General features: G+C 65.6%; 4 protein-coding genes across 4 annotated transcripts; 2 read left to right on the top strand and 2 right to left on the bottom strand.

Moving 5' to 3' along the window:
* Positions 1 to 627: 627 nt before the first annotated feature.
* On the top strand, positions 628 to 3,082 carry MLX (MAX dimerization protein MLX). Its single transcript, XM_054176956.1, has 8 exons — positions 628 to 721; positions 1,024 to 1,060; positions 1,204 to 1,293; positions 1,639 to 1,745; positions 1,912 to 2,011; positions 2,212 to 2,311; positions 2,462 to 2,663; positions 3,009 to 3,082. The coding sequence occupies exons 1-8, from the start codon at positions 677 to 679 to the stop codon at positions 3,063 to 3,065; spliced, it is 738 nt and encodes a 245-aa protein (XP_054032931.1). The 5' UTR covers positions 628 to 676; the 3' UTR covers positions 3,066 to 3,082.
* A 1,047-nt stretch (positions 3,083 to 4,129) lies between these two features.
* Positions 4,130 to 6,928, bottom strand: PSMC3IP (PSMC3 interacting protein). The gene is made up of 9 exons (XM_054176589.1): positions 6,922 to 6,928; positions 6,368 to 6,445; positions 5,747 to 5,961; positions 5,584 to 5,673; positions 5,407 to 5,518; positions 5,185 to 5,330; positions 4,817 to 4,870; positions 4,560 to 4,619; positions 4,130 to 4,476 (listed from the first exon to the last, which is right to left on the bottom strand). The coding sequence occupies exons 1-9, from the start codon at positions 6,926 to 6,928 to the stop codon at positions 4,417 to 4,419; spliced, it is 822 nt and encodes a 273-aa protein (XP_054032564.1). The 3' UTR covers positions 4,130 to 4,416.
* A 3-nt stretch (positions 6,929 to 6,931) lies between these two features.
* Positions 6,932 to 13,984, bottom strand: RETREG3 (reticulophagy regulator family member 3). Its single transcript, XM_054176947.1, has 9 exons — positions 13,763 to 13,984; positions 12,912 to 13,018; positions 11,802 to 11,832; positions 10,650 to 10,776; positions 9,885 to 9,969; positions 9,393 to 9,530; positions 8,820 to 8,899; positions 8,367 to 8,499; positions 6,932 to 7,954 (listed from the first exon to the last, which is right to left on the bottom strand). Exons 1-9 carry the CDS (start codon positions 13,942 to 13,944, stop codon positions 7,530 to 7,532), a joined length of 1,308 nt encoding a protein of 435 aa, XP_054032922.1. The 5' UTR covers positions 13,945 to 13,984; the 3' UTR covers positions 6,932 to 7,529.
* Positions 13,985 to 14,145: 161 nt separating this feature from the next.
* TUBG1 (tubulin gamma 1) lies at positions 14,146 to 21,933 on the top strand. Its single transcript, XM_054176952.1, has 11 exons — positions 14,146 to 14,292; positions 14,488 to 14,600; positions 15,060 to 15,227; positions 15,430 to 15,498; positions 16,537 to 16,616; positions 17,148 to 17,274; positions 18,954 to 19,040; positions 19,225 to 19,374; positions 20,788 to 20,940; positions 21,158 to 21,319; positions 21,708 to 21,933. The coding sequence occupies exons 1-11, from the start codon at positions 14,244 to 14,246 to the stop codon at positions 21,903 to 21,905; spliced, it is 1,356 nt and encodes a 451-aa protein (XP_054032927.1). The 5' UTR covers positions 14,146 to 14,243; the 3' UTR covers positions 21,906 to 21,933.
* The last annotated feature ends 1,823 nt before the right edge of the window (positions 21,934 to 23,756 follow it).

Raw genomic sequence — 23,756 nt, 5'->3', positions numbered from 1 at the left:
GTACCGCTCGGCGCTGCGCGCCCGGCCGGGCTCCTCCGGGACGAGGCGGCGAAGCTGATGGTGTCGGCCTTCGAGGGCCGGGCGCGGGAGCCGCTCCGCGGCGCTCGGTCCCGGTTCCGGCGAGAGTCAGCGGCGCGCGGGGACTTCTGTTTCTGGCTATTGATCGAAATAAAAGGAATTTATTTTCCCACTGCCTCCTGCCGCCGGTGGCTGCGCAGCGCCGGAGACAGAGGCGGAGCCGGTGCGCGCCCGGGATCCCGGCAATAAGCGCCGCGGAGATCACCGCTGGGCGCGTGCAGCATCACCGAGCGGGCGCGGGGCAGAGCGGGCGGCGCGGGGCGGGCGCCCTCTGGCGGCTCGGAGGAGCGGAGCGGCGCAGGGCAGAGCGGGCGGCGCGGGGCGGGCGCCCTCTGGCGGCTCGGAGGAGCGGAGCGGCGCGGGGCAGAGCGGGCGGCGCGGGGCGGGCGCCCTCTGGCGGCTCGGAGGAGCGGAGCGGCGCGGGGCAGAGCGGGCGGCGCGGGGCGGGCGCCCTCTGGCGGCTCGGAGGAGCGGAGCGGCGCAGGGCAGAGCGGGCGGCGCGGGGCGGGCGCCCTCTGGCGGCTCGGAGGAGCGCCGCGGTGGGGGCTGTGTTTCCCGTCGGTCCCTGCGGCCGTCACATGACCGGGGTGGGCGGAAGATGGCGGAGCCGCCCGGCGCCGCCGCCGAGGATTCGTGGGGGAAGGTGGGTCCGGTCGGCGGGACCAGGTCCGGGGCCGGGCAGTTTGGCCCCGCCAAGGCCGCGGGGCTGCGGGCGCTGGGCTGAGGCGGGGCGGCGGCGGCGAGACCGAGTGCGGGGCGAGGGTAAAGGAGAGCGAGGGGGGCAGGGTCAAGGCGAGGGGCGCCGGGAGCGCGGGGACCGGAGCTGAAGGGCGAGGGGTGCTGCTTGGGCAAACCGGAGCTCCGAGGGGAGCGGCGCCGGGCGCGGGGCCGCTGTTCGCCGCCCCGGCCCAGCTGACGTCTCTCCTCCCGCCGGCCCCGCGCAAGGTGGACGCAGCCTACAGCGACAATGGCCTGGACTCAGGTAGGGTTCCGGCCCCGGGCCACCCCCGCGCGGTCACAGCCGCCGCTCGTTGTGAGCGGGACGGTGGCAGCGGCCGCCTGGCGACCTGCCCTGCCCTGGTCACCCATCCGGGTCTGCCCCTCACGGCGGAACTGCTCTTGCAGCACTCTTCATGGAGAACGCGAGGAAGGGGAACATTGTGTCCCGAGCCAACAGCATCGGCTCCACCAGCGCCTCCTCTGTCCCCAACACAGGTGTGCCCGCGGGGAGCATCCCCTGCGACCTCTGGTCTCTGCTTGGGGTGGTGCCCAGCAGGTAGCGGGGCTCCAGCACCCCTCAGTGCTGAGGGTGCCTGGCAGGGTGTGCGCCCCTGGGGTGGGTGTAGGGGTGTTGGGGTTTTCAGAGCCCCCTGCAGTGCCTGCCCTTGGCCCAGCCTGCAGGACCAGCTGCTGCGCTGGGGACCCCAGAGCAGGACTGTCCTAGGAAATTGAAACATCCAGGGCCTGGCTGCAGCCTGCAGGGCTGCACGGTGAGAGCCCCCAGCCCACGCTGCTGGGCAGTCCCTGGGCTCCACACTGACCTGAGCGCTGCTGGCACAGATGATGAGGACAGCGACTACCACCAGGAGCCCTACAAGGAGTCCTACAAGGACCAGCGCCGGAGGGCACACACCCAGGCGGAGCGCAAGCGGCGAGATGCCATCAAGGTAAGCAGGGACTGGCTGGTGCCAGGGCTCCTCCTGCTGCCCTATCTGCCCTCAGCACAGCCTGCTGGCAGCTGCCTTGGCGCTGGCTGGCAGCGTGCTAGGAGCTGGGGTCTGACCCCTTTGAAGCAAGCTGAGCTCCGACAGCTGCACTGTGGCTTCCCTTCAGAAAGGCTACGACGACCTGCAGGCCATCGTCCCCACCTGTGAGCAGCAGGACTTCTCCATAGGCTCCCAGAAGCTGAGCAAGGCCATTGTCCTCCAGAAAAGTGAGTTTTGAGGCTGGGAAGAGGGCAGGGGTGATGCCAACACCCAGAATGCCTTGCTGGAGCCATGCAGCCTGGAGGTTCAGCTCTCTGGGAGCTGCTCTGGGGAAGCCCAGGTGCTGGCCACTTCCACTGGGACACCTGTGGGGATCACAGGGGCTTCTGCCTGCTCCCAGATCCTCACTCAGCGTTTTCATGCTTAGCCATTGACTACATCCAGTTCCTGCACAAGGAAAAGAAGAAGCAAGAGGAGGAAGTTTCTACCCTTAGAAAAGATGTGATGGCCTTGAAGATCATGAAAGTGTAAGGCAGCAGCTGCAGCTTCCCAGCAGTTGCTTGGCTGCAGGATCTTCTGGCCCTGCCTCTCCTGCTGCAGTTCTCAGGGGCAGCCACAGGCAGGGAGCTGTGCCCCATGGTCCTGGGGGGGCTCACTCTGCTGCTGCTTTGTTTCAGGAACTATGAGCAGATCGTGAAAGCTCATCAGGACAACCCCAGTGAGGGCAAGGACCAGGTCTCTGACGAGGTGAAGTTCAATGTTTTCCAAGGCATTATGGACTCCTTGTTCCAGTCCTTCAACGCCTCCATCTCGGTCTCAAGCTTTCAGGAGCTCTCAGCTTGTGTCTTCAGCTGGATTGAGGAGCACTGCAAGCCCCAGGTGAGCAGGGCTGTGGGTGGGCTGTGGTCAGAGCAGGGGGAAATGGGGCTGTGAGGGGAGCCAGGAGATAGCATCAGGCTCTGGCCTCTCCCACTCCAGCTGCTGGGCTGTTTGGCATAAAGCTGGCCAAGGTGCAGCAGCCGAGGAGCGTCCTGCTTGTTGCCTTTTGCCCTTGGGACAGCTGAAGGTGCTCTGGGTGTTAAGAAACCCCCGAGGGGAGGGGGAGCACTGCCCACGTGGGTGCGGTGGTGTTTGGCACCACACAGGCCAGTGCCAGGGGGCGTCCCGGGCTGGGTGGGAGTTGCCCACCATGGAGGGATGCTGACAGCACCTCCTGTGCCGCAGACCCTGCGGGACATCGTGATCGGAGTCCTGCACCAGCTGAAGACTCAACTCTACTGAGCCGCTCCGGGGCCTCCGAGGCCAGCGCCTCCTGCCCAGGGCCTGGGTGCTGGGCAGGGGGAGGGCTGGGCCAGCTCCCTCCTGGCTGTGTTTAGAGCTTCTTTGAATTATTTATTGCATTAACTACAACCCCAAACAAGGCTGTGCAAAGGCAGCTCCACAGCTCCTGCCACAGGTGATGCTGCCAAGTATTTGTAGGGACTTGGAAGGGGGCAGAGGTCCTGGGAGGGGCTGGTGTCTGCAGCTCAGGCAGCTGGGGGGGTTGCCTGTGCCACTGACTCAGCTGTGGAGCAGAGCTAAGCACAGGCCTCAGACACAGCTCCTCTGACCCAGGGAAGAGGAAAGAAACTGCTGGTTTCTGGTGAAACAAACTAGGGGTGGGCATCTCCCAGCTTCCTCACAGCACCCCCCAGGCAGCTCTCACAGCACCCCCCAGCCTTGATTTGGTTTTGTTGTTCTCTCTGTGCATCACCAAATTCCTCCTGCAGTACTCTGCAGCTCTGCAGAGGCTCCCTGGGACACACAGCAGCAGGGTTTGCTCCCTGTGTCCCCCCAGGGCAGTGCTACAGCAGCAGGAGCGTGTTTGAGCTGCTGCTTCTGCCCGACTTTGGCAGCAGAGAACCCACCCAGGGGGTGATTGTTACACACAACTCCTCCCCCCGTGTGCTTCTGTGCCCTTTGCAAGGCTCTGGGAGCCCAGAGCTGGACCTCACCCATGAAGCAGACAGGGCAGGTGGGGCTCCCCTGGGGGGCAGCAGGGTGGCAGCCAGGGCCCAGGCTGAGCCCCAGGAGCTGTGTCCTGCCCTGGGCAGGGCTGGAGCTTTACAGACCTCACAGAAAGCAAAATATTTTTCTATTGTGAAAAGTAATTAAATAAATTTTGCTGAATGTTTTAATGATTCTTCTGCTTCTACTTCTGCTGCTGAGGCCTGGAGCCTTCCCCTGGAGCAGCTGGGGCACAGGGAGGTTCTGGAAGCCCAGTCTGGTCCTTGTGGCTCGAGTTGCTCACTCCTGGCTCTGGCCTTCCCCAAACACTCCCCAGCACCCTCTGCACAAACCACCACAGCAGAGCTGAACCAAACCCCTCCTGTTGGTGGGGCTGTACCTCTGGGTACCACTCAGTCCCTTCCCCTCCTACTGGAGCAGCAGGGGCTCCACACTGGTGTGCTCACACCGACCCAAGCAGCTCACTGCACTGAGGGGCAGGCAGAAATAAATGCCCAGAGGGGCCCAGTGCTGTCACCCCCTGCACCCCAGCTGCAAAACCTTTTAACCCCAACATGTACAACCAGACAGTGCCAGCCTGAGCCTGCAGGCAGAGGGCAGAGCCCAGCTGAGCTCCAGCAGCAGCTCAGACAGCCGTGGGCAGCCTCACGTTGTGGTCCTCGTCTGTCTCTATCCCAACCTCCTCCTGGACAGGTAGAGAGCAGCTCAGCAGGGTGGTGGCCACAGCGTGGTCACCATCACCACGGGGCCCAGCCCAGCTCTACTCACAAAGAATTGCTTCTTGCTCTTGGGGTACCCCTCCAGGATGGCATCCAGCAGCTCAGTTGCCTGGTGAGACACAGGTGCCCTTAGAGCAGTGCCAGGCAACCACCACTACAGCTCTCAGCAACTTGGCCTCTTCCTGGGGGACCACCCTGGTGACCATGAGTCTTCCTCAAACTTGTGAGGCCCCAAGGGCAGCAGTGTCACTGCAGGGCTGTCACTGCTACCACCCCAGCACTGCCCACCCACCCCACAACCCTTACCATCCGCTTGCGCCTGCGCCACTCCCTGCAGTACAGCCGCTGCTCGCTGCAGACCTGCAACAGCCACACCGTCAGAAGCCTGCAGGCAGCAGCCCAGGAAGCCCCTGCAGGAATCTGAGCCCTGCTTGGGATGGATCCCCCAAGACAGGGAAAGGTGAACTGGCCAAGTAGCAGGTGACTGCCCCTGGCAAAGGTCTGCAAGAGGCAGCTCAGGCTAAAGCACCCAGGGAGCTGTCACCACCCTGGACTCAGGCACAGGCTCTGGGGAGCATCCCAGGCCACACACGATCCCCACCCTCTGGGCTGGGGACAGGGTGTGGCAGGCCTAGCCCAGCCCTGGCCCCCCTAGGGCCCGGGCAGCTCTTCACCTTCTCTTTTTCTTCTGGGGACACGTGGTTGGTGGCAGATTTAATCCTCTCCAGCTTCTCGGAGTAACTCTTGCAGTCCTTCTTCAGCTCCCCAAGCTCTTTGGCCATCTCAGGAGTTGTCATGGAGCTGTTCAGGTCCTTCAGCTCTGGAAGGATGGCGCCAGTCACCGACGGGGCCCGCGGGGCCCCAGCTGCTGCCAGCGCCCGGCCAGACGCACTCACCTGCCTCCATCTGCCGGCAGCTCTGCTGCAGCGCCTGCAGCTTGGCGGAGAGCGCAGCGATCTGCTCGTCCAGGCCGCGGAGCTCCGCGTCGCTGGCGGCCGGGAGCTGCTCCTACGGCGAGGCGGCGGGTCAGGGGGGCGGGGGCCGGCGAGGACGGCACCCAGGCCGTGGCTTACCTGGTCAGCGAAGTAAATCTTCTGCTTCCCGTAGGCCTTCTCACGGACGCGACCCTGCTGCGCTAACTGCTCCAGCGCCTTCACCACGGCCTGCAGCGGACCGGTGCCGTCAGCCGGGACTCCGCCCGTCCCTTCCCTCGCCCCCCGGCCCGGTCCCGCTCACCGCCTTGCCCAGCCCGTGCTCCCGCTGCAGGTTCCCGAAGGCGTCCTGGGCGCTGTACGGCCGGTTCTGCTCCCGCAGGTACCGCAGCAGGATGGCGGCGGCGCCGCCTCCTGCGGACAGACTGCAAGTCACCGGTGCCGCCGGAGGCAGCGGGACGGTACCAAGTGGGCGGCGGCCACCTGGCACTCCCTCCCCGGCCGCCCGGAACTCGTTCCCTCACTCACCGCCCGCTGCGGGGCCCTCACGGCCTTTGCTCATTCTCCCTCTCCGTTCGCACCGCTGTCTCCCGCTCCCGGCCGCCGCCGTGACGCACTTCCGGTACGGCGCCCGCCAATCAGAGAGGGAGAGCGGCTGCCGCGATTGGCGGGCACCGCGGAGCCACGCCCCGAGGGGCGGACCCAAGAGACCTGGCGGCGGCCCCGCTCCGCCCCTCCGCCCGGCGGGAGGACCCCGTTCGGCCCGGCCCGGGCCGCGCCTGGCTGCCGCGGGGCGGCGCCGCAGCCGGGGGGCGCCGGGACAGGGCTTCCGCACCCCCGCGGCAGCTGAGGCCCCTCCCCCAACCCCGCACACGCCGCTCCCCGCCAGCCGCAGAGGCTGTGCTTGCGAAACACAACTCGTTACCGACAGCCTCCCGGTACCCGGGGCTGAGGACGCCCTTCTCCCGCCTGACGCCAGCCCTGGCCGATGCTCGCGGGCGCACTTAGACACAAAAGGCAGAGAAAGGGCTCCCTGAAGAGCTTCATTCTTCACTGCACTGAGGTGACCGGAACCGGGCTCTATGGCTTAGACAAAGCAAGGGCAAGGGGGCGAGGGCAGGGCCGGGGGCGGCTGGCAGCACCTCTCTCCCCCCTCAGATGCTGGTTTATTTAGGTGACCACGATGGCACAAGCTCCTCGGTCACTGGTGGCTCAGGCTGGAAGCAGTGGCTGTCCCCAGGGTCCCCCCCAGGGCCAGGGCAGATCTGGGCAAACCAGCCCCCCCCCCCCCCCCTCCAGAAAAGCCAAGAGGCTGGGTCCCCACTGTCCACGCCCCTGCGTGCCGGGGGGCTCGGGGAGGGGCTCCACAAAGCATTAGTCCACAATCTTAGGAAAGCAAGAGAAGAGCAGCTGCCACAGGTGATGTTCTTCACGGGACTCTGGTCACAGTTGCTGTCTTATTGCCATCGTGTCTCTTACAGAGCATCACTGGAAAGCTGGAACCCAGGGCTGGGGCCAGGGCAAATACAAACACTGTGGTCAGACACTGATGGGCCCACAGCAGGAGCAGGGGGACTGTTCCTACCCAGATAGTGCTGGGAGAGAAGACCTGGATTCTGTGGACATCTCAGGAGCAGGAATGGTTGTCTCAGACAAAACAGCATCGAGTCCCAGACTCTCAGTCCGAGGGAAAAAGGAATCCTGTTCACCCAGTCAGTTACACAGCAGCCCTGGAAGGTTGGCTTTGGGATTGTCCTCGGTGACACCGGCTCGGTCTGAGCAGCAGCCTCCAGAGCTGCAACCCCAGAGTTGCTGTCTTAGGCGAGGAGAGGTGGAGCAAGCAGCATCCAGCAGGCAGTGCAGGGCAGTGGTGATTGTGGGGCTCTCACATCAGTGCCTTTCCCTACGAGTTACCAGTGCAGTTTATTTTCAAACCCAAGCAAGGCTACAGAGTCACAGAGGTGCTCCTGGGGCTGGCTGTCGCCTCACTCATACACAGGAGACCATCCAGAGAACTGTGCAAAACTTCTCCTTCCAGGGCTCCCTCCATGATGCACAACAGAAAACCAGAGGGAGGTGCTGGGGGTCTACTGGCCACGTGAGCCAGCAGGGTCCAGCTGGCTCAGCTCAGACTGATCCAGCAGCTCAAAGTCATCTCCCTCCGCGTCCGTGTCCAAGTCCGAGCTGCCCGCCCGGAGGAGGGGCTTCGCGGCTCTCGGGGGCTGCTGGCTGCGAGCGGAGCCTGCCTGCGGGGCTCCCGACAGTGCCAGCTGGATCACCCCCCTGGTGACAAAGCCAGCAATGTTGTTGGTGAGGTGCTGCACGGCCGGCAGCGCGCCCAGCTCCTGCTCCGGCGGCGCGGCCTCCGTGGCTTGCGAGCGGAAGGCCAGGCTGGGCAGCCCAATGCTGGTGTCGTCCTCCTCGTCGAAGCCAGCTGCTTCTGGGTTGATGGAAGGGAAGTCAGGCAGATCCCTGGCAAAAGATTCCTCTGGGTCACTGTGTCCATCCAGGTCTAGAAAAGGAGAAGGTGCTCTGAACACACAGCAAACCCCTGCAGCCAGGCTCAGGGGGTTGGGCCGCCTCCTCCACGACAGACCCCTCACAGCTACTCAGCAGGCCAGTGACCTCCCAGTCCACTGCAAGCAGTGCAGGTGCTGCACCAGACACACTGCCGAAGCAAAGCACTCCCTGCCCCAGGCTGGGTGCTGCAGCCTCTCTCCCTGCAGCCAGAGAGCAGCAGAGCAGGACCTGCCACTGCTCCAGGGAAGCACCACAGGAAGATCAGCCCTGAACAAAGAGGGAGCTCCAGCTTCTCTCAGCCAGCAACAGACATCACACAGCGAGACACCCAGACCCTCCTCCAGCCCATCACAGCAGCTCCTGCTCCTGTCCCACACCCTCCAGAGCTGCCCAGCTGCCCTCACCCTCGGAGCCCTCGGTCAGGGGGGTCTGGCCCCGGGAGAGGTTGAAGATTCCATTCTCCGTGTAGGAAACCTCCGCGTCCGAGTGCTCCGAGTCGGAGATGGTTAACTCCTTGGCAACCACAGAGTCATCCAGCTGGGGAACAGCAGACACAAATCAAATGCTGCAGAGCTTACTGCTGTGCCTCAAGACCAAACATATGATCCACTGGCTGCCTCGTGGGAGGCTGGCAGCCAAGGCTCATTTCACACGTTCCTAGGAGGCTGTAGGTGGCAGGAGCAGCTCTGGACACGCTGGAGTGAGAACAACAAAGGCCTCCACAGATGGAGACCATCCCCATCTGATCTGCCACCACAGCTCTGCTGCGATGTGCTGGGCACAGGGCCACACACAGCACACTCCTGCCAGGCCCAGCTGCTCCTGCTCAGCTGAGCTCTTCCCCTTCCTCTGGTTACCTTGGGGCAGAAGGCAGCCAGCTCCTCCTCGCTGTCACTCCCATCCTCCACAGCCTCCTGGTGAAGGGCTCTGCAACGCACTGCCAGAAACCAGAGCTCATTACTGCCCCAGGACAGGGCTGTGGGACCAGCCCAGGGCCCATCAGCAGACACCTCAGCTGGCAAGCTTGGCCATAACACAACCCAGCAGGCCCTGTTCCACAGCAGAGCAATGTGGTCATTTCTGACCTGGGCTGCTGCAGAGCTGCAGCTGAGGTGAATGTTTAGCACCCACCTTGCACTGAGTCCTCCCTCTTGTCAGTGCAGCTGCCATGTGGAAGAGGCAGCTCTGGCAGCAGAGAAGGGGAGCAGCTCAGCACCACGAGGAGCTTATGGCAGCTGCTCCTCGGGAGCCCCTGTGCAGGCAGAGCTGCTTTGTCTCCTTCCCAAAGCAGCACCAAGTATTTGCCAAGGGCAGTGGAGTGGCAGCCATGCCAGACATGCAGCCCCTCCAAGAGCAGGGGCTGAACTCACAGCCTGTCCCAGGGCCCAAGGTGGGTGTGGAAGGGTCAGGACCAGGGCCCAGAGACTTACATTGCTTCTCTCGCTGCCTGGAGATGATGTAGCCTCGGACGCTGAAATCCAGCCGCTGCAGAGCTGGCTCCAGCCGCAGGTACAAGCGCTGCCCCAGCCTGTGGTACACAGCAAGGGGCCACAGCAGGATGAGGAGCACTGGGTGAGTGGGAATGCTGGTTAGGAGCTTGTTCAGGGTGCAGACACACTGCCTGTTGTGCCACGCAGTGCAGCACACACCGAGGTGTGCGGTGCCAGTTTCACCCCATGGGGAGGCCAGCTCCGAGTGCTCTGACCGGTGGTGATCAAGCACTCAGACACATTCCCTCTGGACCACAGACCTCAGAGTCCTGGTCAGGAACCACCACACTCCAGGCAGAATGTACTGATTTCGGTTTTGAAGCCATTCACAGAAGCCTTCCCTCCAAGCAGGGCAGCCCCAGCCCTCGGACCGCCGACCCCACGCAGCTCTGCCCCTCCTGACGCAGCCCTGCCTGGCAGAGCTCTACTTACACAGCAGGTAGGAGAGCAGGAGCCCAGGGATGTACCGGCCCAGGACAGCCAGGAAAGTAAAGACTCCACAGGCTAGAAGGCAAAACTGGAGACATGGGAGGCAGTCAGTGCCCAGGGCTCAGCAGCAGTCACCCAGTTCCTGTCTTCCCCTCTGCAGGTTCGGGGTCAAGCCAGGGAAGCCTCCCCAGCACTCAGCTGCCCTTCTGCAGCACCACTGCAGACACAGGAAGTGGGAAACCTCCCAAGACATCAGAGCTACAGGCAGCAGACCAGGGCCCTACCTCAGAAGATGAGCAGCTTCCCAGAGCTGCTACATTAAAAGCAAGGCAGAGGCTAAAGGAGAGAGAACTCTTCAGGGTAAAAAGGACAAGGACAGCACCAATGTGTTACAGGCTTCCCTTTGCACAGGGCTCACAAAAAGAGAAGGAGAAAACAAACACCCAAGCCAGACACTTTCTCCAGCTCCAGAGGAGTCTGGCAGACACTTGGAAAAGCCAGAAAGCTGCAGGTGGAGCAGCTAAGCTTCATCTCACTGCTGCAGGCAGACTGACACTGGCTTTCTCCTCCCTCCTGCACAGCCTCAGTCTTCTGCTTCTGCTTTCCTCCCCTCTCCACTTAACGGCCACGATGCTGTGGGAGCCCTCCCGTGGTGACCTCTCACATCCCCACGCTCAGCCCGTGCCAGGTGCCACCATGGGAGGACACCAGCACTCAGCAGAGGCTCCACACCACACCTCTCATTAGCTGAGGCCTCCACATTCTCACCTTGCCAGGGTTTTGCCTCTTGAAAACCAGGAGATTACTGAAGAAGCTGCTGCCAGCCACCCATCCTTCAGCCAGATGGTGGCAGAGCTCTGGCACCCCGAGCAGCCGAGGGTGGACGTAGCCCCAGCTGCAGCCAAGGGAAGAGGTCAGAGCAGGCATCAGTGCAGAGATCATTTCTTACAAACTCCTCTCAACAGTTCCCTTTCCCCTCCCCCAGTGCTGAGCTCTGGAGAGGAGGCCCAGCCTGCCCTTCCCCACCACCTCCCCGCAAGCAGCGCTCCTGCCAAGGCTCTGTGCACGCCCCAGCTGCCCCCAGCAGCAGGGATTTCATCCCCCAGCCTTGGGCTCAGACCAGCTTCCACGCTGCTGGAGGGGAAGGGCAGTGCAGGAGCAAAGCAAAGGAATCCATTTGCTTTTTCTGCCTTTATTTAGTCAGCTGCAGCCCCCAGGGACTCAACACAGGGTCTACAAGCAGCCTGGAACCTTGCTGCTGGGTTAGGCCAGGGGCATAGCCTCTGGCAAGCTCTGTGGTGCTTCTTGGGTGCCAGTCACAAGCACCTGGGGCTAGCAGCAGCTCCTTTTGTACTTGGGCCTCTTGAAAACAAGACTTAAGAAGCTGTCTTTTGGCAAGAGCTGAAGTGATTAATGAGGAGCTGAGCAGCCAGCAGCAAGGTGTGCCAGCACAGGAGGGTGCCATTAGCAGGACAACACCCCAGCTATTTCCCAACCCATGATGAGTGCTGCAGTCAGACCATAGCTATGCAGCAACAGCTTCAGGAGCAGGCTTGTTAAATGCTCCCTGTCCAGACTCAAGCACTTCATTAGTCCCAGCAGAAATGCTGTTCTGCTGCTCCTGGAGGCCCTTACAAAAGGAGCTGCACCTCTAATTTAAGGGTGCAGGGGGAAGTGGCAGGGGCAGTTTTGCAGGGCCCAGGCATCGCTGGAGCCTAGGATGAGGGCAAACAGCAAGTGTCTGATAGTGGCTGGGGCCAGTCAAAAACCTCCCAGCAGCTCAACAGAGTCCAGGGCTCCTCTCTCCCTCCACTGAGCAGCTCCCTTCTCCCCTCTCTGAGCAGCCCAGGTCACCAGCACGTGCAGGCAGTAAGGACAAGGTGTGACAGCAGAGGGGCACACAGCAGAGCAGTTTCCTACCTCTCACTGTCTACCTCGCCAGGTCTTGCCCCTACAACATGAAGAACAAACACTGTTAGTTGTGGGGAGCCTGCTGGGGAGTGCTGAGCTCCTGGCAGCTCAGTGAGGCTTTCATGAGCTGGGGAACTCCTGAAGCTAAGAACTGCAGAGGCACTGCTCTGCAGCATGTTCTGAACACAGGCACATGACAGAGTAAGACTGCTGGAGCCTCCCTGATGCTCCTTACTGCCTGTGGGACATTCCTGGAAGGCTGCTCCAGCCACACTGACGACCAGCAGCAGCCTGCAGCTGGTGGAGGCAGCACAGCTCGTTACTGAGAGGCAGCAGCCAGACAGACTGGGCTCTGAGGAGTGCCCCTAAGATGCAGCAGCTACCCTGACACAGTGAAATCAGGGCTCTGAGGGAGCTGCAGACACCTCCTGGTTAAGTCAGAACATTTCAGCTACAGAGCCTGAGCCAAGCTGCTGCTAGAAACCAGGGAAAGCTTTAAAGGCTTCCCGAGAACGACAGAGAACTGAAAGAGAGCTGGGAGCTGTCCTTGGGAGCTCGCTCAGGAACCACCTGGGAGCACACAAGCCACCCACACTGCCTCCAAAGCAGCCTGCCCAGGCACAGCCAGCCCTGAGCTGCTGTGGGTAGTGTCTGTGAGCACAGCAGCAGCACGAGCTGCTCTGTCTGCCACAGCTTCAGACGAGCCTCAGGAAGAGCCACGAAGCCTGTCCAAGGCTCTGCTCCACAGCACGGCTGGGACCTGGTCCTAAGGCACAGAGCCTGGGGAGGAATCCACTCATGCCCCACCTGTGCTCCCAGTGCCTGCTCCAGCCCCCAGGGCCCAGGTGGTGAATCACTGCCTGAGCCTGCACTGCCTCACGCACACCAGCACAGCTTCCTCCTGGCCCCGTGTCAGCAGCACAGGAAGCTCTTCTCAGGTTGGCCTGGGTGAGGCTTTTCCAGCCCCAGCAAGGACACACCTATGGTGCTCCAGCCTGCTTCCAGGCTCACAGAGACCCAGGATTTTATCTGCTTCACTCCTGGCAGCGCAGAGCCTGCACTTCTGGGGCTAAACCCAGTACCTGATTAGCTGAAATCAGCTCAAAGGCTGTGACTTACCCCCAATTTCAGGCCAGATTTTGTGCTTCCACTGATCCAGACAAACAACTACCATGAGGGTGAGCGAGAGCAGGAACAGCAAGCGAAGAGAAGTCAGAGCAAAAAACCTATGGAGAAGAAACAAACAGATCAGCACTGACCAGGTCTGTGCCACACACAAAAGGGGCAACACAAAGTAACCCCAAATCAGGCACTGGTAACAGAGCAACAGAAGCAAGCAAGTGCCTGCAGCCAGCACCCATAGGGCTGCTTTAGGGACCTGTGTCTGCTCCTGCCCTTTCCAGTAGGCAGCCCTGGCTCACAGCTCTGCTCCCAGCAGGGCTTCTCAGCTCTCCTGTCAGCGGCAAGCAGCATCTGCTGCCCTTCCTCCGCCGCCTACAGATGGGGTTGGGGTGTGCTGGTTAGATAACATGAACGTGCTGACAGGGAGAGAGCTGGAGCAGACATCAGCATTTCCAGGTCCCCTTTTGTCCACCGCAACAGGTCAGGTTCTCAAGCCGTGGGGCCGGCTGCTCCTGCTCCAGCCCCAGCCGTGAGCTGCCCGCAGCCAGCAGGGGCCCCGGCTGGCCGGCACGACCCGAAGGAGCGCTCCTCCCCAGCGGACGTGCTCAGCAGGGCACGGAGAAGGGGACGAGGAGGCCAGAGCGCGCTGCCGGGCACTGCACTGGCCTTGGCTGCCTGCGCCCACCGAACCCAGGGCCACGAGGGGAGGGCAGCAAACCAACCCTCCCGCAGCCCAGGGACCCCCGACGACACCAGGACCGCTCGACAGCCCGGCACCCCCGCGGGACCCCGCCCCCGGCGCCCCCCGCCCCCGCGCCAGCCGCGCTCGGGCCCCGCCGCCCGCTCACCAGAAGAGGCCGTGCGCCACCGCCCACCACAGCGCGCTGCGGCCCGGCCGCTCCCACACCAACGCGGCCTGCGCGGCGCTCAGCAGCGGCTCGTAGGGCCCCAGGCGGCCCCGCAGCGCCGCGCTCAGCGCCTGCACCCTCCGCTGCCGCTCGCCGGGCCCGCCAGACCCCGCCGCCGCCATCGCTCCTTCACGACATCAACATCCGGCCGCCGCCGACATGGCAGCCCCCAGGGGCGCCGGAAGCGCGGCCCCATGAGGGCGCCGCCATCTTGCCGCCGGAGCCTCCTCCAGGGCGCATGCGCACTGCCTGAAGGGGGGGGGGGGGGGGGTCGACGCCTGCCGGAAGTGGTCCGCTCGCACGCGCACTGCGGTTGGCGCGGGGCGGGAGACGCGGCCAGGAGCGGGAGCCGGCGGCGAACGGAGCCCAGCCGAGACAGGCCGAGCCCAGCCCAGCCCAGCCCAGCCGAGCCTCGGCCGCCATGCCGCGGGAGATCATCACCCTCCAGCTGGGCCAGTGCGGCAACCAAAGTGAGTGGGCGCCCGGTGCCGGCGGTAGCGGGTCCGGGTCGAGGGAGCGCGCCCCGGGCGGGGCCAGGATGCTGGAGGAGGCGTGGACGAGGCCTTTCGCACCGGGGCGGGGCGTACCGAGACGGGGCGGGGCCTTAAGACCGGGGATACCCTCGGGCTCTGACCCGGTCTGGCCTGGCCGTTCCCCCCCGGCAGTCGGGTTCGAGTTCTGGAAGCAGCTCTGTGCCGAGCATGGCATCAGCCCCGAGGGCATCGTGGAGGAATTCGCCACCGAGGGCACCGACCGCAAGGACGTCTTCTTCTACCAGGTACCACCAGTCTCGGCCCCTTCCCGTGCAGCCCCTGCCTGCCCTCACAGCCTGGTCGATGGGTGCCCGACTGAATGCTGGCAGGGCTGTCTGTGCCCACTGTCGCTCTGCTTCCTGGTCAGGGAGCTCTGGGCTGTTGCTGGCCCCAGGCTGTTCTGCCTGGCAGCCTCTGCTGAGGGCTCCTGCCTGGCAGCAGGCTGCCAGCCACCCACCTGCGCTCCTGGAGAGGAGCAGGGTGTGGAGGCAGGCAGGAGGCTGAGGCTACCATGGCCACCACCTGACGTCAGCGCTGTGAGCAGCTACGGAAGAGCCACCCCCAGCCTGCCTGCCTGGGTTCTGCTCTGGGGTGCACGGAGGGGCTGCAGCAGGGGGCGCTGCAGCAGGGGGCGCTGCAGCGGGTGGGCTCGCAGCAGCGTCCCTGCCCGCACCGTGCGCTGCTGAGGCTGCCCCTGGCCGCAGGCAGACGATGAGCACTACATCCCCCGCGCCGTGCTGCTGGACCTGGAGCCCCGCGTCATCCACTCCATCCTCAACTCTCCCTACGCCAACCTCTACAACCCAGAGAACATTTACCTGTCGGAGCACGGCGGCGGAGCCGGCAACAACTGGGCCAGCGGCTTCTCCCAGGTACCGCCTGGGCCCAGCTGCGGCGGCCTCCTGGGGGGCCTCTGGAGGAGACAGAAAGCCGGCAGGGGCTGATGCTTGCCCCTTTGTGACGGCCTGGGTGCAGGGTCACGCTGCCGGCTTTGCTTGGCCTCACGCCGGGCTGGAGCAGCTCTGCTCCAGCTCTGTGGGAAAGGAGCAAAGTCTGCTCTGGTTTCTCTTGCAGGGAGAAAAGATCCATGAAGATATCTTTGATATCATAGACAGAGAGGCTGATGGCAGCGACAGTTTGGAAGTAAGTCCTGGGACTGGGATCTGGTTGCCATGCTTGGGGTTTCTTTGAGCCGGGCTGCTCATGTCTGAGGCTGAGCTTAGGCCCCTGGTGCACGCAGACGTGCTTGGGCTGCTCCTAGGTGCTGAGCAGAGGATGTGTAGAGAGGGAGCTAGGGAAAGGAGACCTTACCTTACCCAGCAGGATCACATCTGCTCATCCTCCCCAGAAAACTTCTTACTGTTGCTCTCCCCCAGAACACTGCTTGCCTTGGGCTGTGCCCACAGGATGCAGTCCACAGGAAGAGTTCCAGGAATTATGATGCTTTTTCTTTGCCCTACTCCACCTTGCCCCCCTGTGGCTCTCATCCCATCAGCTGCAGCAGGATACACTCAGCTCATCCTGCAGTGCAGGCCCCGTGGGTCAGGAGGGCTGTGCTGGAGCAGAGCAGGGAGCCTGGGGCTGCCGGCAGGAAGTTTAGACCTAGAGCTGCTGGGTGGTCTGAAGCCCATGGGATGGGCACAGGCAGCTGCAGCTTCATTTCTCGTCCAGCCGAGGGAAAGGGGCAGCAGGGCACCAGCAGCTCCTTGGCTGCTTCACTCTGTGCTGCTGGCAGGACCTTGGCCACCACCCCTGTACCTCCATGTCCTGAGCTGGGCTCCCTGGCACTTGTGTCAGGTTGTCACATGGCAACACGGGGCAGCAAAATGTCCCTGTCAAATAAGGGAAGGGAAGGTCCCAGAGCCCTCTGCCGGACCTGCAGCAGGTGGGAACTGCCCTGAAGCTGTCCTGAGGTCTGCTCTGGGGTGGGAGCAGAGCAGGAGGCTCCTGAGCAGCAGCTGTGGTGTGTGCAGAGCTGTGGATTCCACCTGCTCAGCAGAAATGGCTGAGGAGCCCACGGCTGCCATGGTCTGGGGGAGCCAGGGCTGCCCTCTGCATCCACCAGCCCCAGCTCTCTGCTGTCAGCAGCGTTCTCGCCACGGCTGCCAAGGCTGTGCTGGCAGTGGCATAGCTCCTGGGCTGAGCTGGGCTGCCAGCTGCCTGCCTTCTGCTTCCTTCCAGGGCTTTGTGCTCTGCCACTCCATTGCCGGTGGCACAGGCTCCGGGCTGGGCTCCTACCTGCTGGAGAGGCTGAATGACAGGTGAGGCCCTGCCCTCTGGCACAGCCTGGCCCTGCTGGGCACCCTGCCGGGCACCCTGCCAGAGGGGAGCTGCAGAGCTGACTCACAGCCACCACCCCCACCCAAACACTGCCTTGTGCAATGCCTGGCACGCTGCCCAGGGAAGGGATGGCTCCTGATATGCCTGGGGACTTCAGAGGCTCTAGGACTGGGCTCTGCTGTCCAGACTCTGCCTTTCCTCAGCCACCCTTCCCTGGCAGCTGCCTTCTGGCACCCTGGCTGCTTGGGGGTGGGGGGCTGGAGCTCTGTGCTGCCGTCCCTGCCTGCTGCAGCTCGCAGCCTCTTGCAGAGGGTGGCTCAGCCTGGCCCACAGCTGCTCTGGCAGCTCCTCTGCTGCTGGGGCAGGCACTGCTGGGACAAATCCTCTCCCTGGGAGCTGACTCTGGTGACTCACTGCTGTCCTGAGCCCTGGAGGCAGTGAAGGGAGCTGGTGGGAGGAGAGAGCCCTTGCCCGGTGCTGTTAACCCTTTGGTGGCTGCACTCTCTCCTCAGGTATCCCAAGAAGCTGGTGGAGACCTACTCAGTGTTCCCAAACCAGGACGAGATGAGCGACGTCGTTGTGCAGCCCTACAACTCCCTGCTGACGCTGAAGAGGCTGACCCAGAATGCTGACTGCGTGGTGAGAGCCCACCCAGGGTGCAGCCAGCCCCGCGGGCAGCCCCGCAGCCAGCCCCGCGGCCAGCCCGGCTGCCAGCCCGGCGGCCAGCCCCGCTGCCAGCCCCGCAGCCAGCCCCGCAGCCAGCCCGACGGCCAGCCCGGCAGCCAGCCCGGCAGCCAGCCCCGCGGCCAGCCCCGCTGCCAGCCCCGCTGCCAGCCCCGCAGCCAGCCCGGCGGCCAGCCCGGCAGCCAGCCCGGCAGCCAGCCCCGCGGCCAGCCCGGCTGCCAGCCCCGCGGGCAGCCCCGCTGCCAGCCCCGCGGCCAGCCCGGCAGCCAGCCCGGCAGCCAGCCCGGCAGCCAGCCCCGCTGCCAGCCCCGCGGCCAGCCCCGCTGCCAGCCCCGCGGCCAGCCCCGCAGCCAGCCCCGCAGCCAGCCCGGCGGCCAGCCCGGCAGCCAGCCCGGCAGCCAGCCCCGCGGCCAGCCCCGCGGCCAGCCCCGCTGCCAGCCCGGCTGCCAGCCCGGCGGCCAGCCCGGCAGCCAGCCCGGCAGCCAGCCCGGCGGCCAGCCCCGCTTCCAGCCCCGCGGCCAGCCCCGCGGCCAGCCCCGCGGCCAGCCCCGCAGCCAGCCCGGCGGCCAGCCCGGCAGCCAGCCCGGCAGCCAGCCCCGCGGCCAGCCCCGCGGCCAGCCCCGCTGCCAGCCCGGCTGCCAGCCCGGCGGCCAGCCCGGCAGCCAGCCCGGCAGCCAGCCCGGCGGCCAGCCCCGCTTCCAGCCCGGCTGCCAGCCCCGCGGCCAGCCCCGCGGCCAGCCCCGCAGCCAGCCCCGCGGCCAGCCCCGCGGCCAGCCCCGCGGCCAGCCCCGCGGCCAGCCCAGCTGCCAGCCCGGCAGCCAGCCCGGCAGCCAGCCCCGCTGCCAGCCCCGCGGCCAGCCCCGCGGCCAGCCCAGCTGCCAGCCCCGCAGCCAGCCCGGCAGCCAGCCCGGCTGCCAGCCCCGCGGCCAGCCCCGCGGCCAGCCCCGCGGCCAGCCCCGCGGCCAGCCCGGCTGCCAGCCCGGCGGCCAGCCCCGCAGCCAGCCCCGCAGCCAGCCCGGCAGCCAGCCCCGCTGCCAGCCCCGCGGCCAGCCCCGCGGCCAGCCCCGCGGCCAGCCCCGCAGCCAGCCCGGCAGCCAGCCCGGCTGCCAGCCCCGCGGCCAGCCCCGCGGCCAGCCCCGCGGCCAGCCCCGCGGCCAGCCCCGCGGGCAGCTCTGTCCCCCTCTGCTGCAGCTGTGTGAAGCCCCAGGCACAGCAGGGGGTGCACCCTGGTCCAGGGCTGAGCAGATGTGGTGCTGCTGGGGACAAGGACTCTGAGCTGCCCCCAGATGAACTGCCCAGCTTGGCATCTCCCCTTCAGGATCCAGCAGACCTTCCCAGGGCAGGAGGGGCTGGCTGTGTGTCCTCTGCTCTGCAGCCTCCTGCCTGGCAGGAGCTGTGCCAGAGCTGCTGGGGCTGGCCCGAGGCAGAGCTCTGGGCAGGGCACTGGGCAGCGTGGCCGGGCCGGGGGCACAGCTCCATTGACAGTGTCACTTTCACCCCACACATGAGTCAGTGCCTGGGCTGCCACCTGCTGCAGAGGGCTCTGCCAGGCCGTGGCACTCAGGGCTGTGCAGGCTGAGCCTGTGCCCAGGGCTGCCCCGAGGCTCTCCACAGAGCTGAGTTGTCTCCTGCAGGTGGTCCTGGACAACACAGCCCTGAACCGGATCGCCACGGACCGGCTGCACATTCAGAACCCTTCCTTCTCCCAGATCAACCAGCTGGTGAGGAGGGCCCTGCCCTGCCCTGCCCCCTGGGGAAGCTGCTGTGGAGCATCCCCACCCTGCTCAGTCTGGGCTGACCCTGCTCTGCGGGCTGTGCACGGCAGCGGGCAGCCCGGAGCCAGGGTGCTGTGCCCTGCCCAGGGGTGCCAGAGGCTTTGGCCGCTGAGCCCGTGCTGCCCTGCAGGTCTCCACCATCATGTCTGCCAGCACCACCACGCTGCGCTACCCTGGCTACATGAACAACGACCTGATCGGGCTGATCGCCTCCCTCATCCCCACGCCGCGCCTGCACTTCCTCATGACAGGCTACACCCCGCTCACCACCGACCAGTCGGTCAGTGCCGGCCCTGCCCCCCGTGGCCCTGCCCCCCCGCGGCCCTGCCCCCCCCCGGCCGGCCCTGCCCCGCCGGCCGGCCCTGCCCCCCGCGGCCCTGCCCCGCCGGCCGGCCCTGCCCCACCGCGGCCCTGCCCCCCCGCGGCCGGCCCTGCCCCCCGCGGCCCTGCCCCGCCGGCCGGCCCTGCCCCCCGCAGCCCTGCCCCCCGCAGCCCTGCCCCCCGCAGCCCTGCCCCCCCGCGGCCCTGCCCCCCGCGGCCCCCACACCTCCAGGCACCTCTGCCCCCAGGCACGCTGCCCCTCCGCAGGGCAGCTGCACCTCGCCTCCCACAGCCCTGCTGCAGCTGCCCTGTATGCTGCACGTCCTAGGCCGTGTCCTCAGCGGGTGACAGCACCACCAGTGCCATGAGTCAGCCCTGCCTGTGCTGAGCTGCCTGCTGCAGGCCTTGGTGTGGCTGTGGCGGCGCTGGCAGTGCCTGCTCTGACCAGAGCTGCCCTTGGAAATGATCAGAGTGAGCCCAGGGCTAGCCCTGCCAGTCCTGCCACCCCAGTGGGCACCAGCCTGGCCCTTTAGGGTAGAGCCCTGTGGATCATTGGCATTTCAATGGCTGCAGGCATCAGCCCCTTCCCAGAGCTTAGTCTGTGTTTGGGGAGGGAGTCGCCACTCTTCAGCTGCTGCTTGTGCTTAGCTTGTCCCCAGGCCAGTGCCCACTCACCCTCTGGGGCAGAGAGGGCAGTTCTGAGGCACTCCTCCGTGCTGGCCATAGCTCCCCCCCAGCTAACAGCTGCTGTTCTCCTCTCCTGCCTGTGCTTCCTCAGGATGTTGCTCAGAGAAGCAAATCTGAAAAGCTGCTGGCTCTGAAAAGGGTACTGAGTGTGCAGGGTCCTGGGAGGAGTGTGGTGGGGCTCAGCCAGCAGCTCAGCCGGTGCCTGGAGCGGGGCTGCCATCACCAAGCTCTGTGCCATGAGCACCCCTTTGGGTGCCAGCCTGGGCCTGGACCAAGTGTGTGGCAGCCGTGGGGACTGCAGCAGCTGCTCTGCCCATGGGCTCAGCACAGGGCAGTGACCACTCCTGCCCCCTGCCCTGCACCTTACCTCGGGAGCAGGACAGGACAGAGGTGTGACAGCAACAACCTGAAGCACATCTCTGGCCCTCTGCTCTCAGCTGAGCTGTGCTGCTGGGGGCAGCTCTTTGCCCTTGTGTTGGAGCCTCCAGCAACGCTCTGGTTCCCACCCTGGCTGTGCCCATGGTGTGACTTTGGCATCTCCCTGCATGTGGCTCCGCATGTGGCTCCATCCCCAGGGCGAGGGCTTCTGCATCCAGCTGCCCTCTGCTCCTGTGTGCGTGTGCAGGGCAGCAGGAGGGCGAGGGAGCGGCGTGGCCACCGCCCTGAGCCCTTCTGGCACTTGTAGGTGGCCAGCGTGAGGAAGACCACGGTGCTGGATGTGATGAGGAGGTTGCTGCAGCCTAAGAACGTGATGGTGTCCACCGGGCGAGACAGGCAGACCAACCACTGCTACATTGCCATCCTCAACATCATCCAGGGCGAGGTGGATCCTACGCAGGTGAGCTCCCAGACGGCGAAGGCACAGCCTGCAGGGGAGAGCGCAGTGCTGTGTAGGGACGGGGGTGAGACCCAGTCGTGCCTGAGAGCAGGCTCCAGGCTGCTCCTGTGTGCAGAGGACCTCCCTCCTCCCTGCCACCTCCTGGAGGCGAGGAGCAGCTCCTGGGACTGAGCTGCTGTGCCCACTGCCTGCTGCCGCTCACTGCTTGCCCCACCAGGTTCACAAGAGCCTGCAGCGGATCCGGGAGCGGAAGTTGGCCAACTTCATCCCCTGGGGCCCTGCCAGCATCCAGGTGGCTCTGTCGCGCAAGTCGCCCTACCTGCCGTCCGCGCACCGCGTCAGCGGCCTGATGATGGCCAACCACACCAACATCTCCTCGGTGAGCTGCCTCCCCTGCCTGGGCACTGCCAGGGCCCTCAGCTGCACTCCGCTGTCCTTGGGCTCTGATGTGCTGCCAGTCGCAAACCCGCTCGTGCTGGGGCTCCTGCATAGCTGCTGCGGGCCCTGCTGATGGGGGCGGGGGTGGGCAGCTCCCAGCTGGGGCCCAGCAGGGCTTGGGGCTGCTCTGTGGTCCCATCACTTCTGCTGCACCCTGGTGTGGCTCTCCCGAGAGCAGCCTGCAGCAGGACTCCCTCTCCCTGGCCAAAGGCAGCCTTGGCGCAAGAGGGGACCCCGAGGGCTGCTGCCTTACAGCCACAGCAGGGCCCAGCCTGCGCGGGCCTTGCGCTGAGGCCGCTGCCCGCGCGCTGAGCCTGCCCCCGCTGCAGCTGTTCGAGCGCACGTGCCGGCAGTACGACAAGCTGCGCAAGCGCGAGGCCTTCCTGGAGCAGTTCCGCAAGGAGGACATCTTCAAGGAGAACTTCGACGAGCTGGACAACTCCCGGGAGATCGTGCAGCAGCTCATCGACGAGTACCACGCGGCCACGCGCCCCGACTACATCTCCTGGGGCACGCAGGAGCAGTGAGGGACCCCGGGGCCGCCTCCGCTCGCCGGCAGAGCTCGGGCTGTGCCGCGCCCGCCCCCGGCGCCCCTCAGCGCCGCCCGCTCGCGGGGGAGCTCAGGCCGCGCTCCTCACGGGAGGCAGCTCTGCCCCTGCAGACCCTTGGTGGGGGACAGCCTCCGCTCCACCACCTGCCCTGGCCCGGGCTGGGACTGGGGCAGCCGTGCCCGGTGCTGGTAAGGAGCCTCCGCCCGTGGCAGTGTCGCTCACGAGGAGGAGGAGGAGAGCAAACGCGAGGGCTTGGACCAGGCCCGGCCCCCAGCCAGGTGCACGAGACCCCTGCGGCCAAAGGCTCTGTGTGGCTGAGCCAGTCCTCGCCCCAGGCAGGAGCTGTGTTCCTCCAGCAGATGAGGCCTGGGGCACAGGCTCCAGCTATATTTTTGTAGTTATTTTGCTTTAATAAAGGCTGTTCCTGCACTGACGCTGCCTGCACGCCCCCGAGCCGGCGGCGGGGCAGGAGGCAGCTGCCGGGGCCTGGCAGGGTGGGAACAGGGCCCAGGGCTGCTGCTCACCTGCATGTCCAGCAGTGCCACAGCCAGGAGCCAGCCAGCAGCCTGGGTCTGGACCCAGGCTGTGCTGGGTGCCTGCTGCGACAGAGCCAGAAATACTGGCAGGACCTGCCCTGCCCTGCCCCTGCCCAGGGACAGCGGGCAGCACTGCCCCAGCGGGCAGCACAGAGGCACCAGCGGACGTGCCCTGTCAGGAGGGAGGCTGCTGAGGGGATGGGGGGGCCCTTGCTGTGCTGGATCCGTGGCAGTGGGGATGGCACTGCTGCGCAGGACATAGGTTTGGAGCCAGCTCCTTTTGATGGGGGAAGGATGCAGCCCCAGCCCTGGCCTGCCCAGGTCAGGCTGTGGAGGGCTGGGGGGGTGGGGCTGGCACAGGCCCAAGCCCAGGCAGCCCAAGGTGAAAATCTGCCTTTTCCTCTGCCCCTGTGCCACAGAGCAGCAGACTGAAAATGCCAGGCGGCCACAGCAGCGCCAGGCTCCCACATCCTCCTTGGCACCAGCCCCACAGAGGCACCCACAGACAGGGCAGTTCCCCCCCCCCGGGGCAGCCAGTGCCAGGGGGTGCCGGGGAGCTGGCAGCAGAGCCTGAGCACTGCCTGTGCTGTTGATGAAATGCCAAAGGCCACAGCACACTGGCCAAAGGGACAGCACTCCCTGCCCCCAAGGACACTCTGTGCTGCCTGTCCCCAGCCCTGCTGTGCCCAGACTGTCCCTGCCTCCTGCCATGGACCCAGCCAGGCACAGGACCCCAGCCAGGCACAGGACCCCAGCCTGGCACAGGACCCCAGCCAGGCACAGGACCCCAGCCAGGCACAGGACCCCAGCCTGGCACAGGACCCCAGCCAGGCACAGGACCCCAGCCTGGCACAGGACCCCAGCCAGGCACAGGACCCCAGCCTGGCACAGGACCCCAGCCAGGCACAGGACCCCAGCCTGGCACAGGACCCCAGCCTGGCACAGGACCCCAGCCACAGCCTTTCCTTTGTGCATTTATTTAGAAAACCAAACCAACCTCCCCCCGCCCCCCCCCAGACAGAACCGACAAAACTTTACAGAGGCAACAGAGGGGCTGAGCCCCAGACGTACCGCAGCCACCACCCCGCTGGCTACCCCTGCCCCATGAGCCCCGCGGGCTGGGGGGCAGCGCAGAGCCTGGCCGCAGCCACAGGAGCCCACTGGTCCCAGCGGGGGCTCGGCCAAAGCCGCCTGCAGCTTTACGGGGGGCGGGGCTCAGAGGACGGACAGACAGACGATGGCACAGCAGCAATGCCCAGCGTGGCCTGCCCCAGGCACAGCCCCCGGCGCG

This window comes from Dryobates pubescens, chromosome 36 (genome assembly GCF_014839835.1).
Source record: "Dryobates pubescens isolate bDryPub1 chromosome 36, bDryPub1.pri, whole genome shotgun sequence".
NCBI lineage: Eukaryota > Metazoa > Chordata > Aves > Piciformes > Picidae > Dryobates > Dryobates pubescens.
This window is presented reverse-complemented; position numbering and strand designations above follow the sequence as displayed.

What these genes read in the sequence shown, in the direction of transcription:
- PSMC3IP (XM_054176589.1), bottom strand. An exon ending in CGGGTACCGGGAGGCTGTCG is followed by an intron (nt 5,962 to 6,367) that starts GTAACGAGTTGT and finishes GCGGTGAGTGAG; the next exon opens with GGAACGAGTTCCGGGCGGCC. An exon ending in AGATTTACTTCGCTGACCAG is followed by an intron (nt 5,519 to 5,583) that starts GTAAGCCACGGC and finishes GCCTCGCCGTAG; the next exon opens with GAGCAGCTCCCGGCCGCCAG.
- RETREG3 (XM_054176947.1), bottom strand. Translation starts at nt 13,944, where the DNA reads ATGGCGGCGGCGGGGTCTGGCGGGCCCGGCGAGCGGCAGCGGAGGGTG. An exon ending in CCTGCTCTCCTACCTGCTGT is followed by an intron (nt 9,531 to 9,884) that starts GTAAGTAGAGCT and finishes CCACTCACCCAG; the next exon opens with TGCTCCTCATCCTGCTGTGG. An exon ending in CCTGACCGAGGGCTCCGAGG is followed by an intron (nt 7,955 to 8,366) that starts GTGAGGGCAGCT and finishes CTCCTTTTCTAG; the next exon opens with ACCTGGATGGACACAGTGAC.
- MLX (XM_054176956.1), top strand. Translation starts at nt 677, where the DNA reads ATGGCGGAGCCGCCCGGCGCCGCCGCCGAGGATTCGTGGGGGAAG. An exon ending in GGCCATTGTCCTCCAGAAAA is followed by an intron (nt 2,012 to 2,211) that starts GTGAGTTTTGAG and finishes TTTCATGCTTAG; the next exon opens with CCATTGACTACATCCAGTTC. An exon ending in AGGAGCACTGCAAGCCCCAG is followed by an intron (nt 2,664 to 3,008) that starts GTGAGCAGGGCT and finishes CCTGTGCCGCAG; the next exon opens with ACCCTGCGGGACATCGTGAT.
- TUBG1 (XM_054176952.1), top strand. Translation starts at nt 14,244, where the DNA reads ATGCCGCGGGAGATCATCACCCTCCAGCTGGGCCAGTGCGGCAACCAA. An exon ending in GGGCCAGCGGCTTCTCCCAG is followed by an intron (nt 15,228 to 15,429) that starts GTACCGCCTGGG and finishes TTTCTCTTGCAG; the next exon opens with GGAGAAAAGATCCATGAAGA. An exon ending in TCTCCCAGATCAACCAGCTG is followed by an intron (nt 19,041 to 19,224) that starts GTGAGGAGGGCC and finishes GCTGCCCTGCAG; the next exon opens with GTCTCCACCATCATGTCTGC.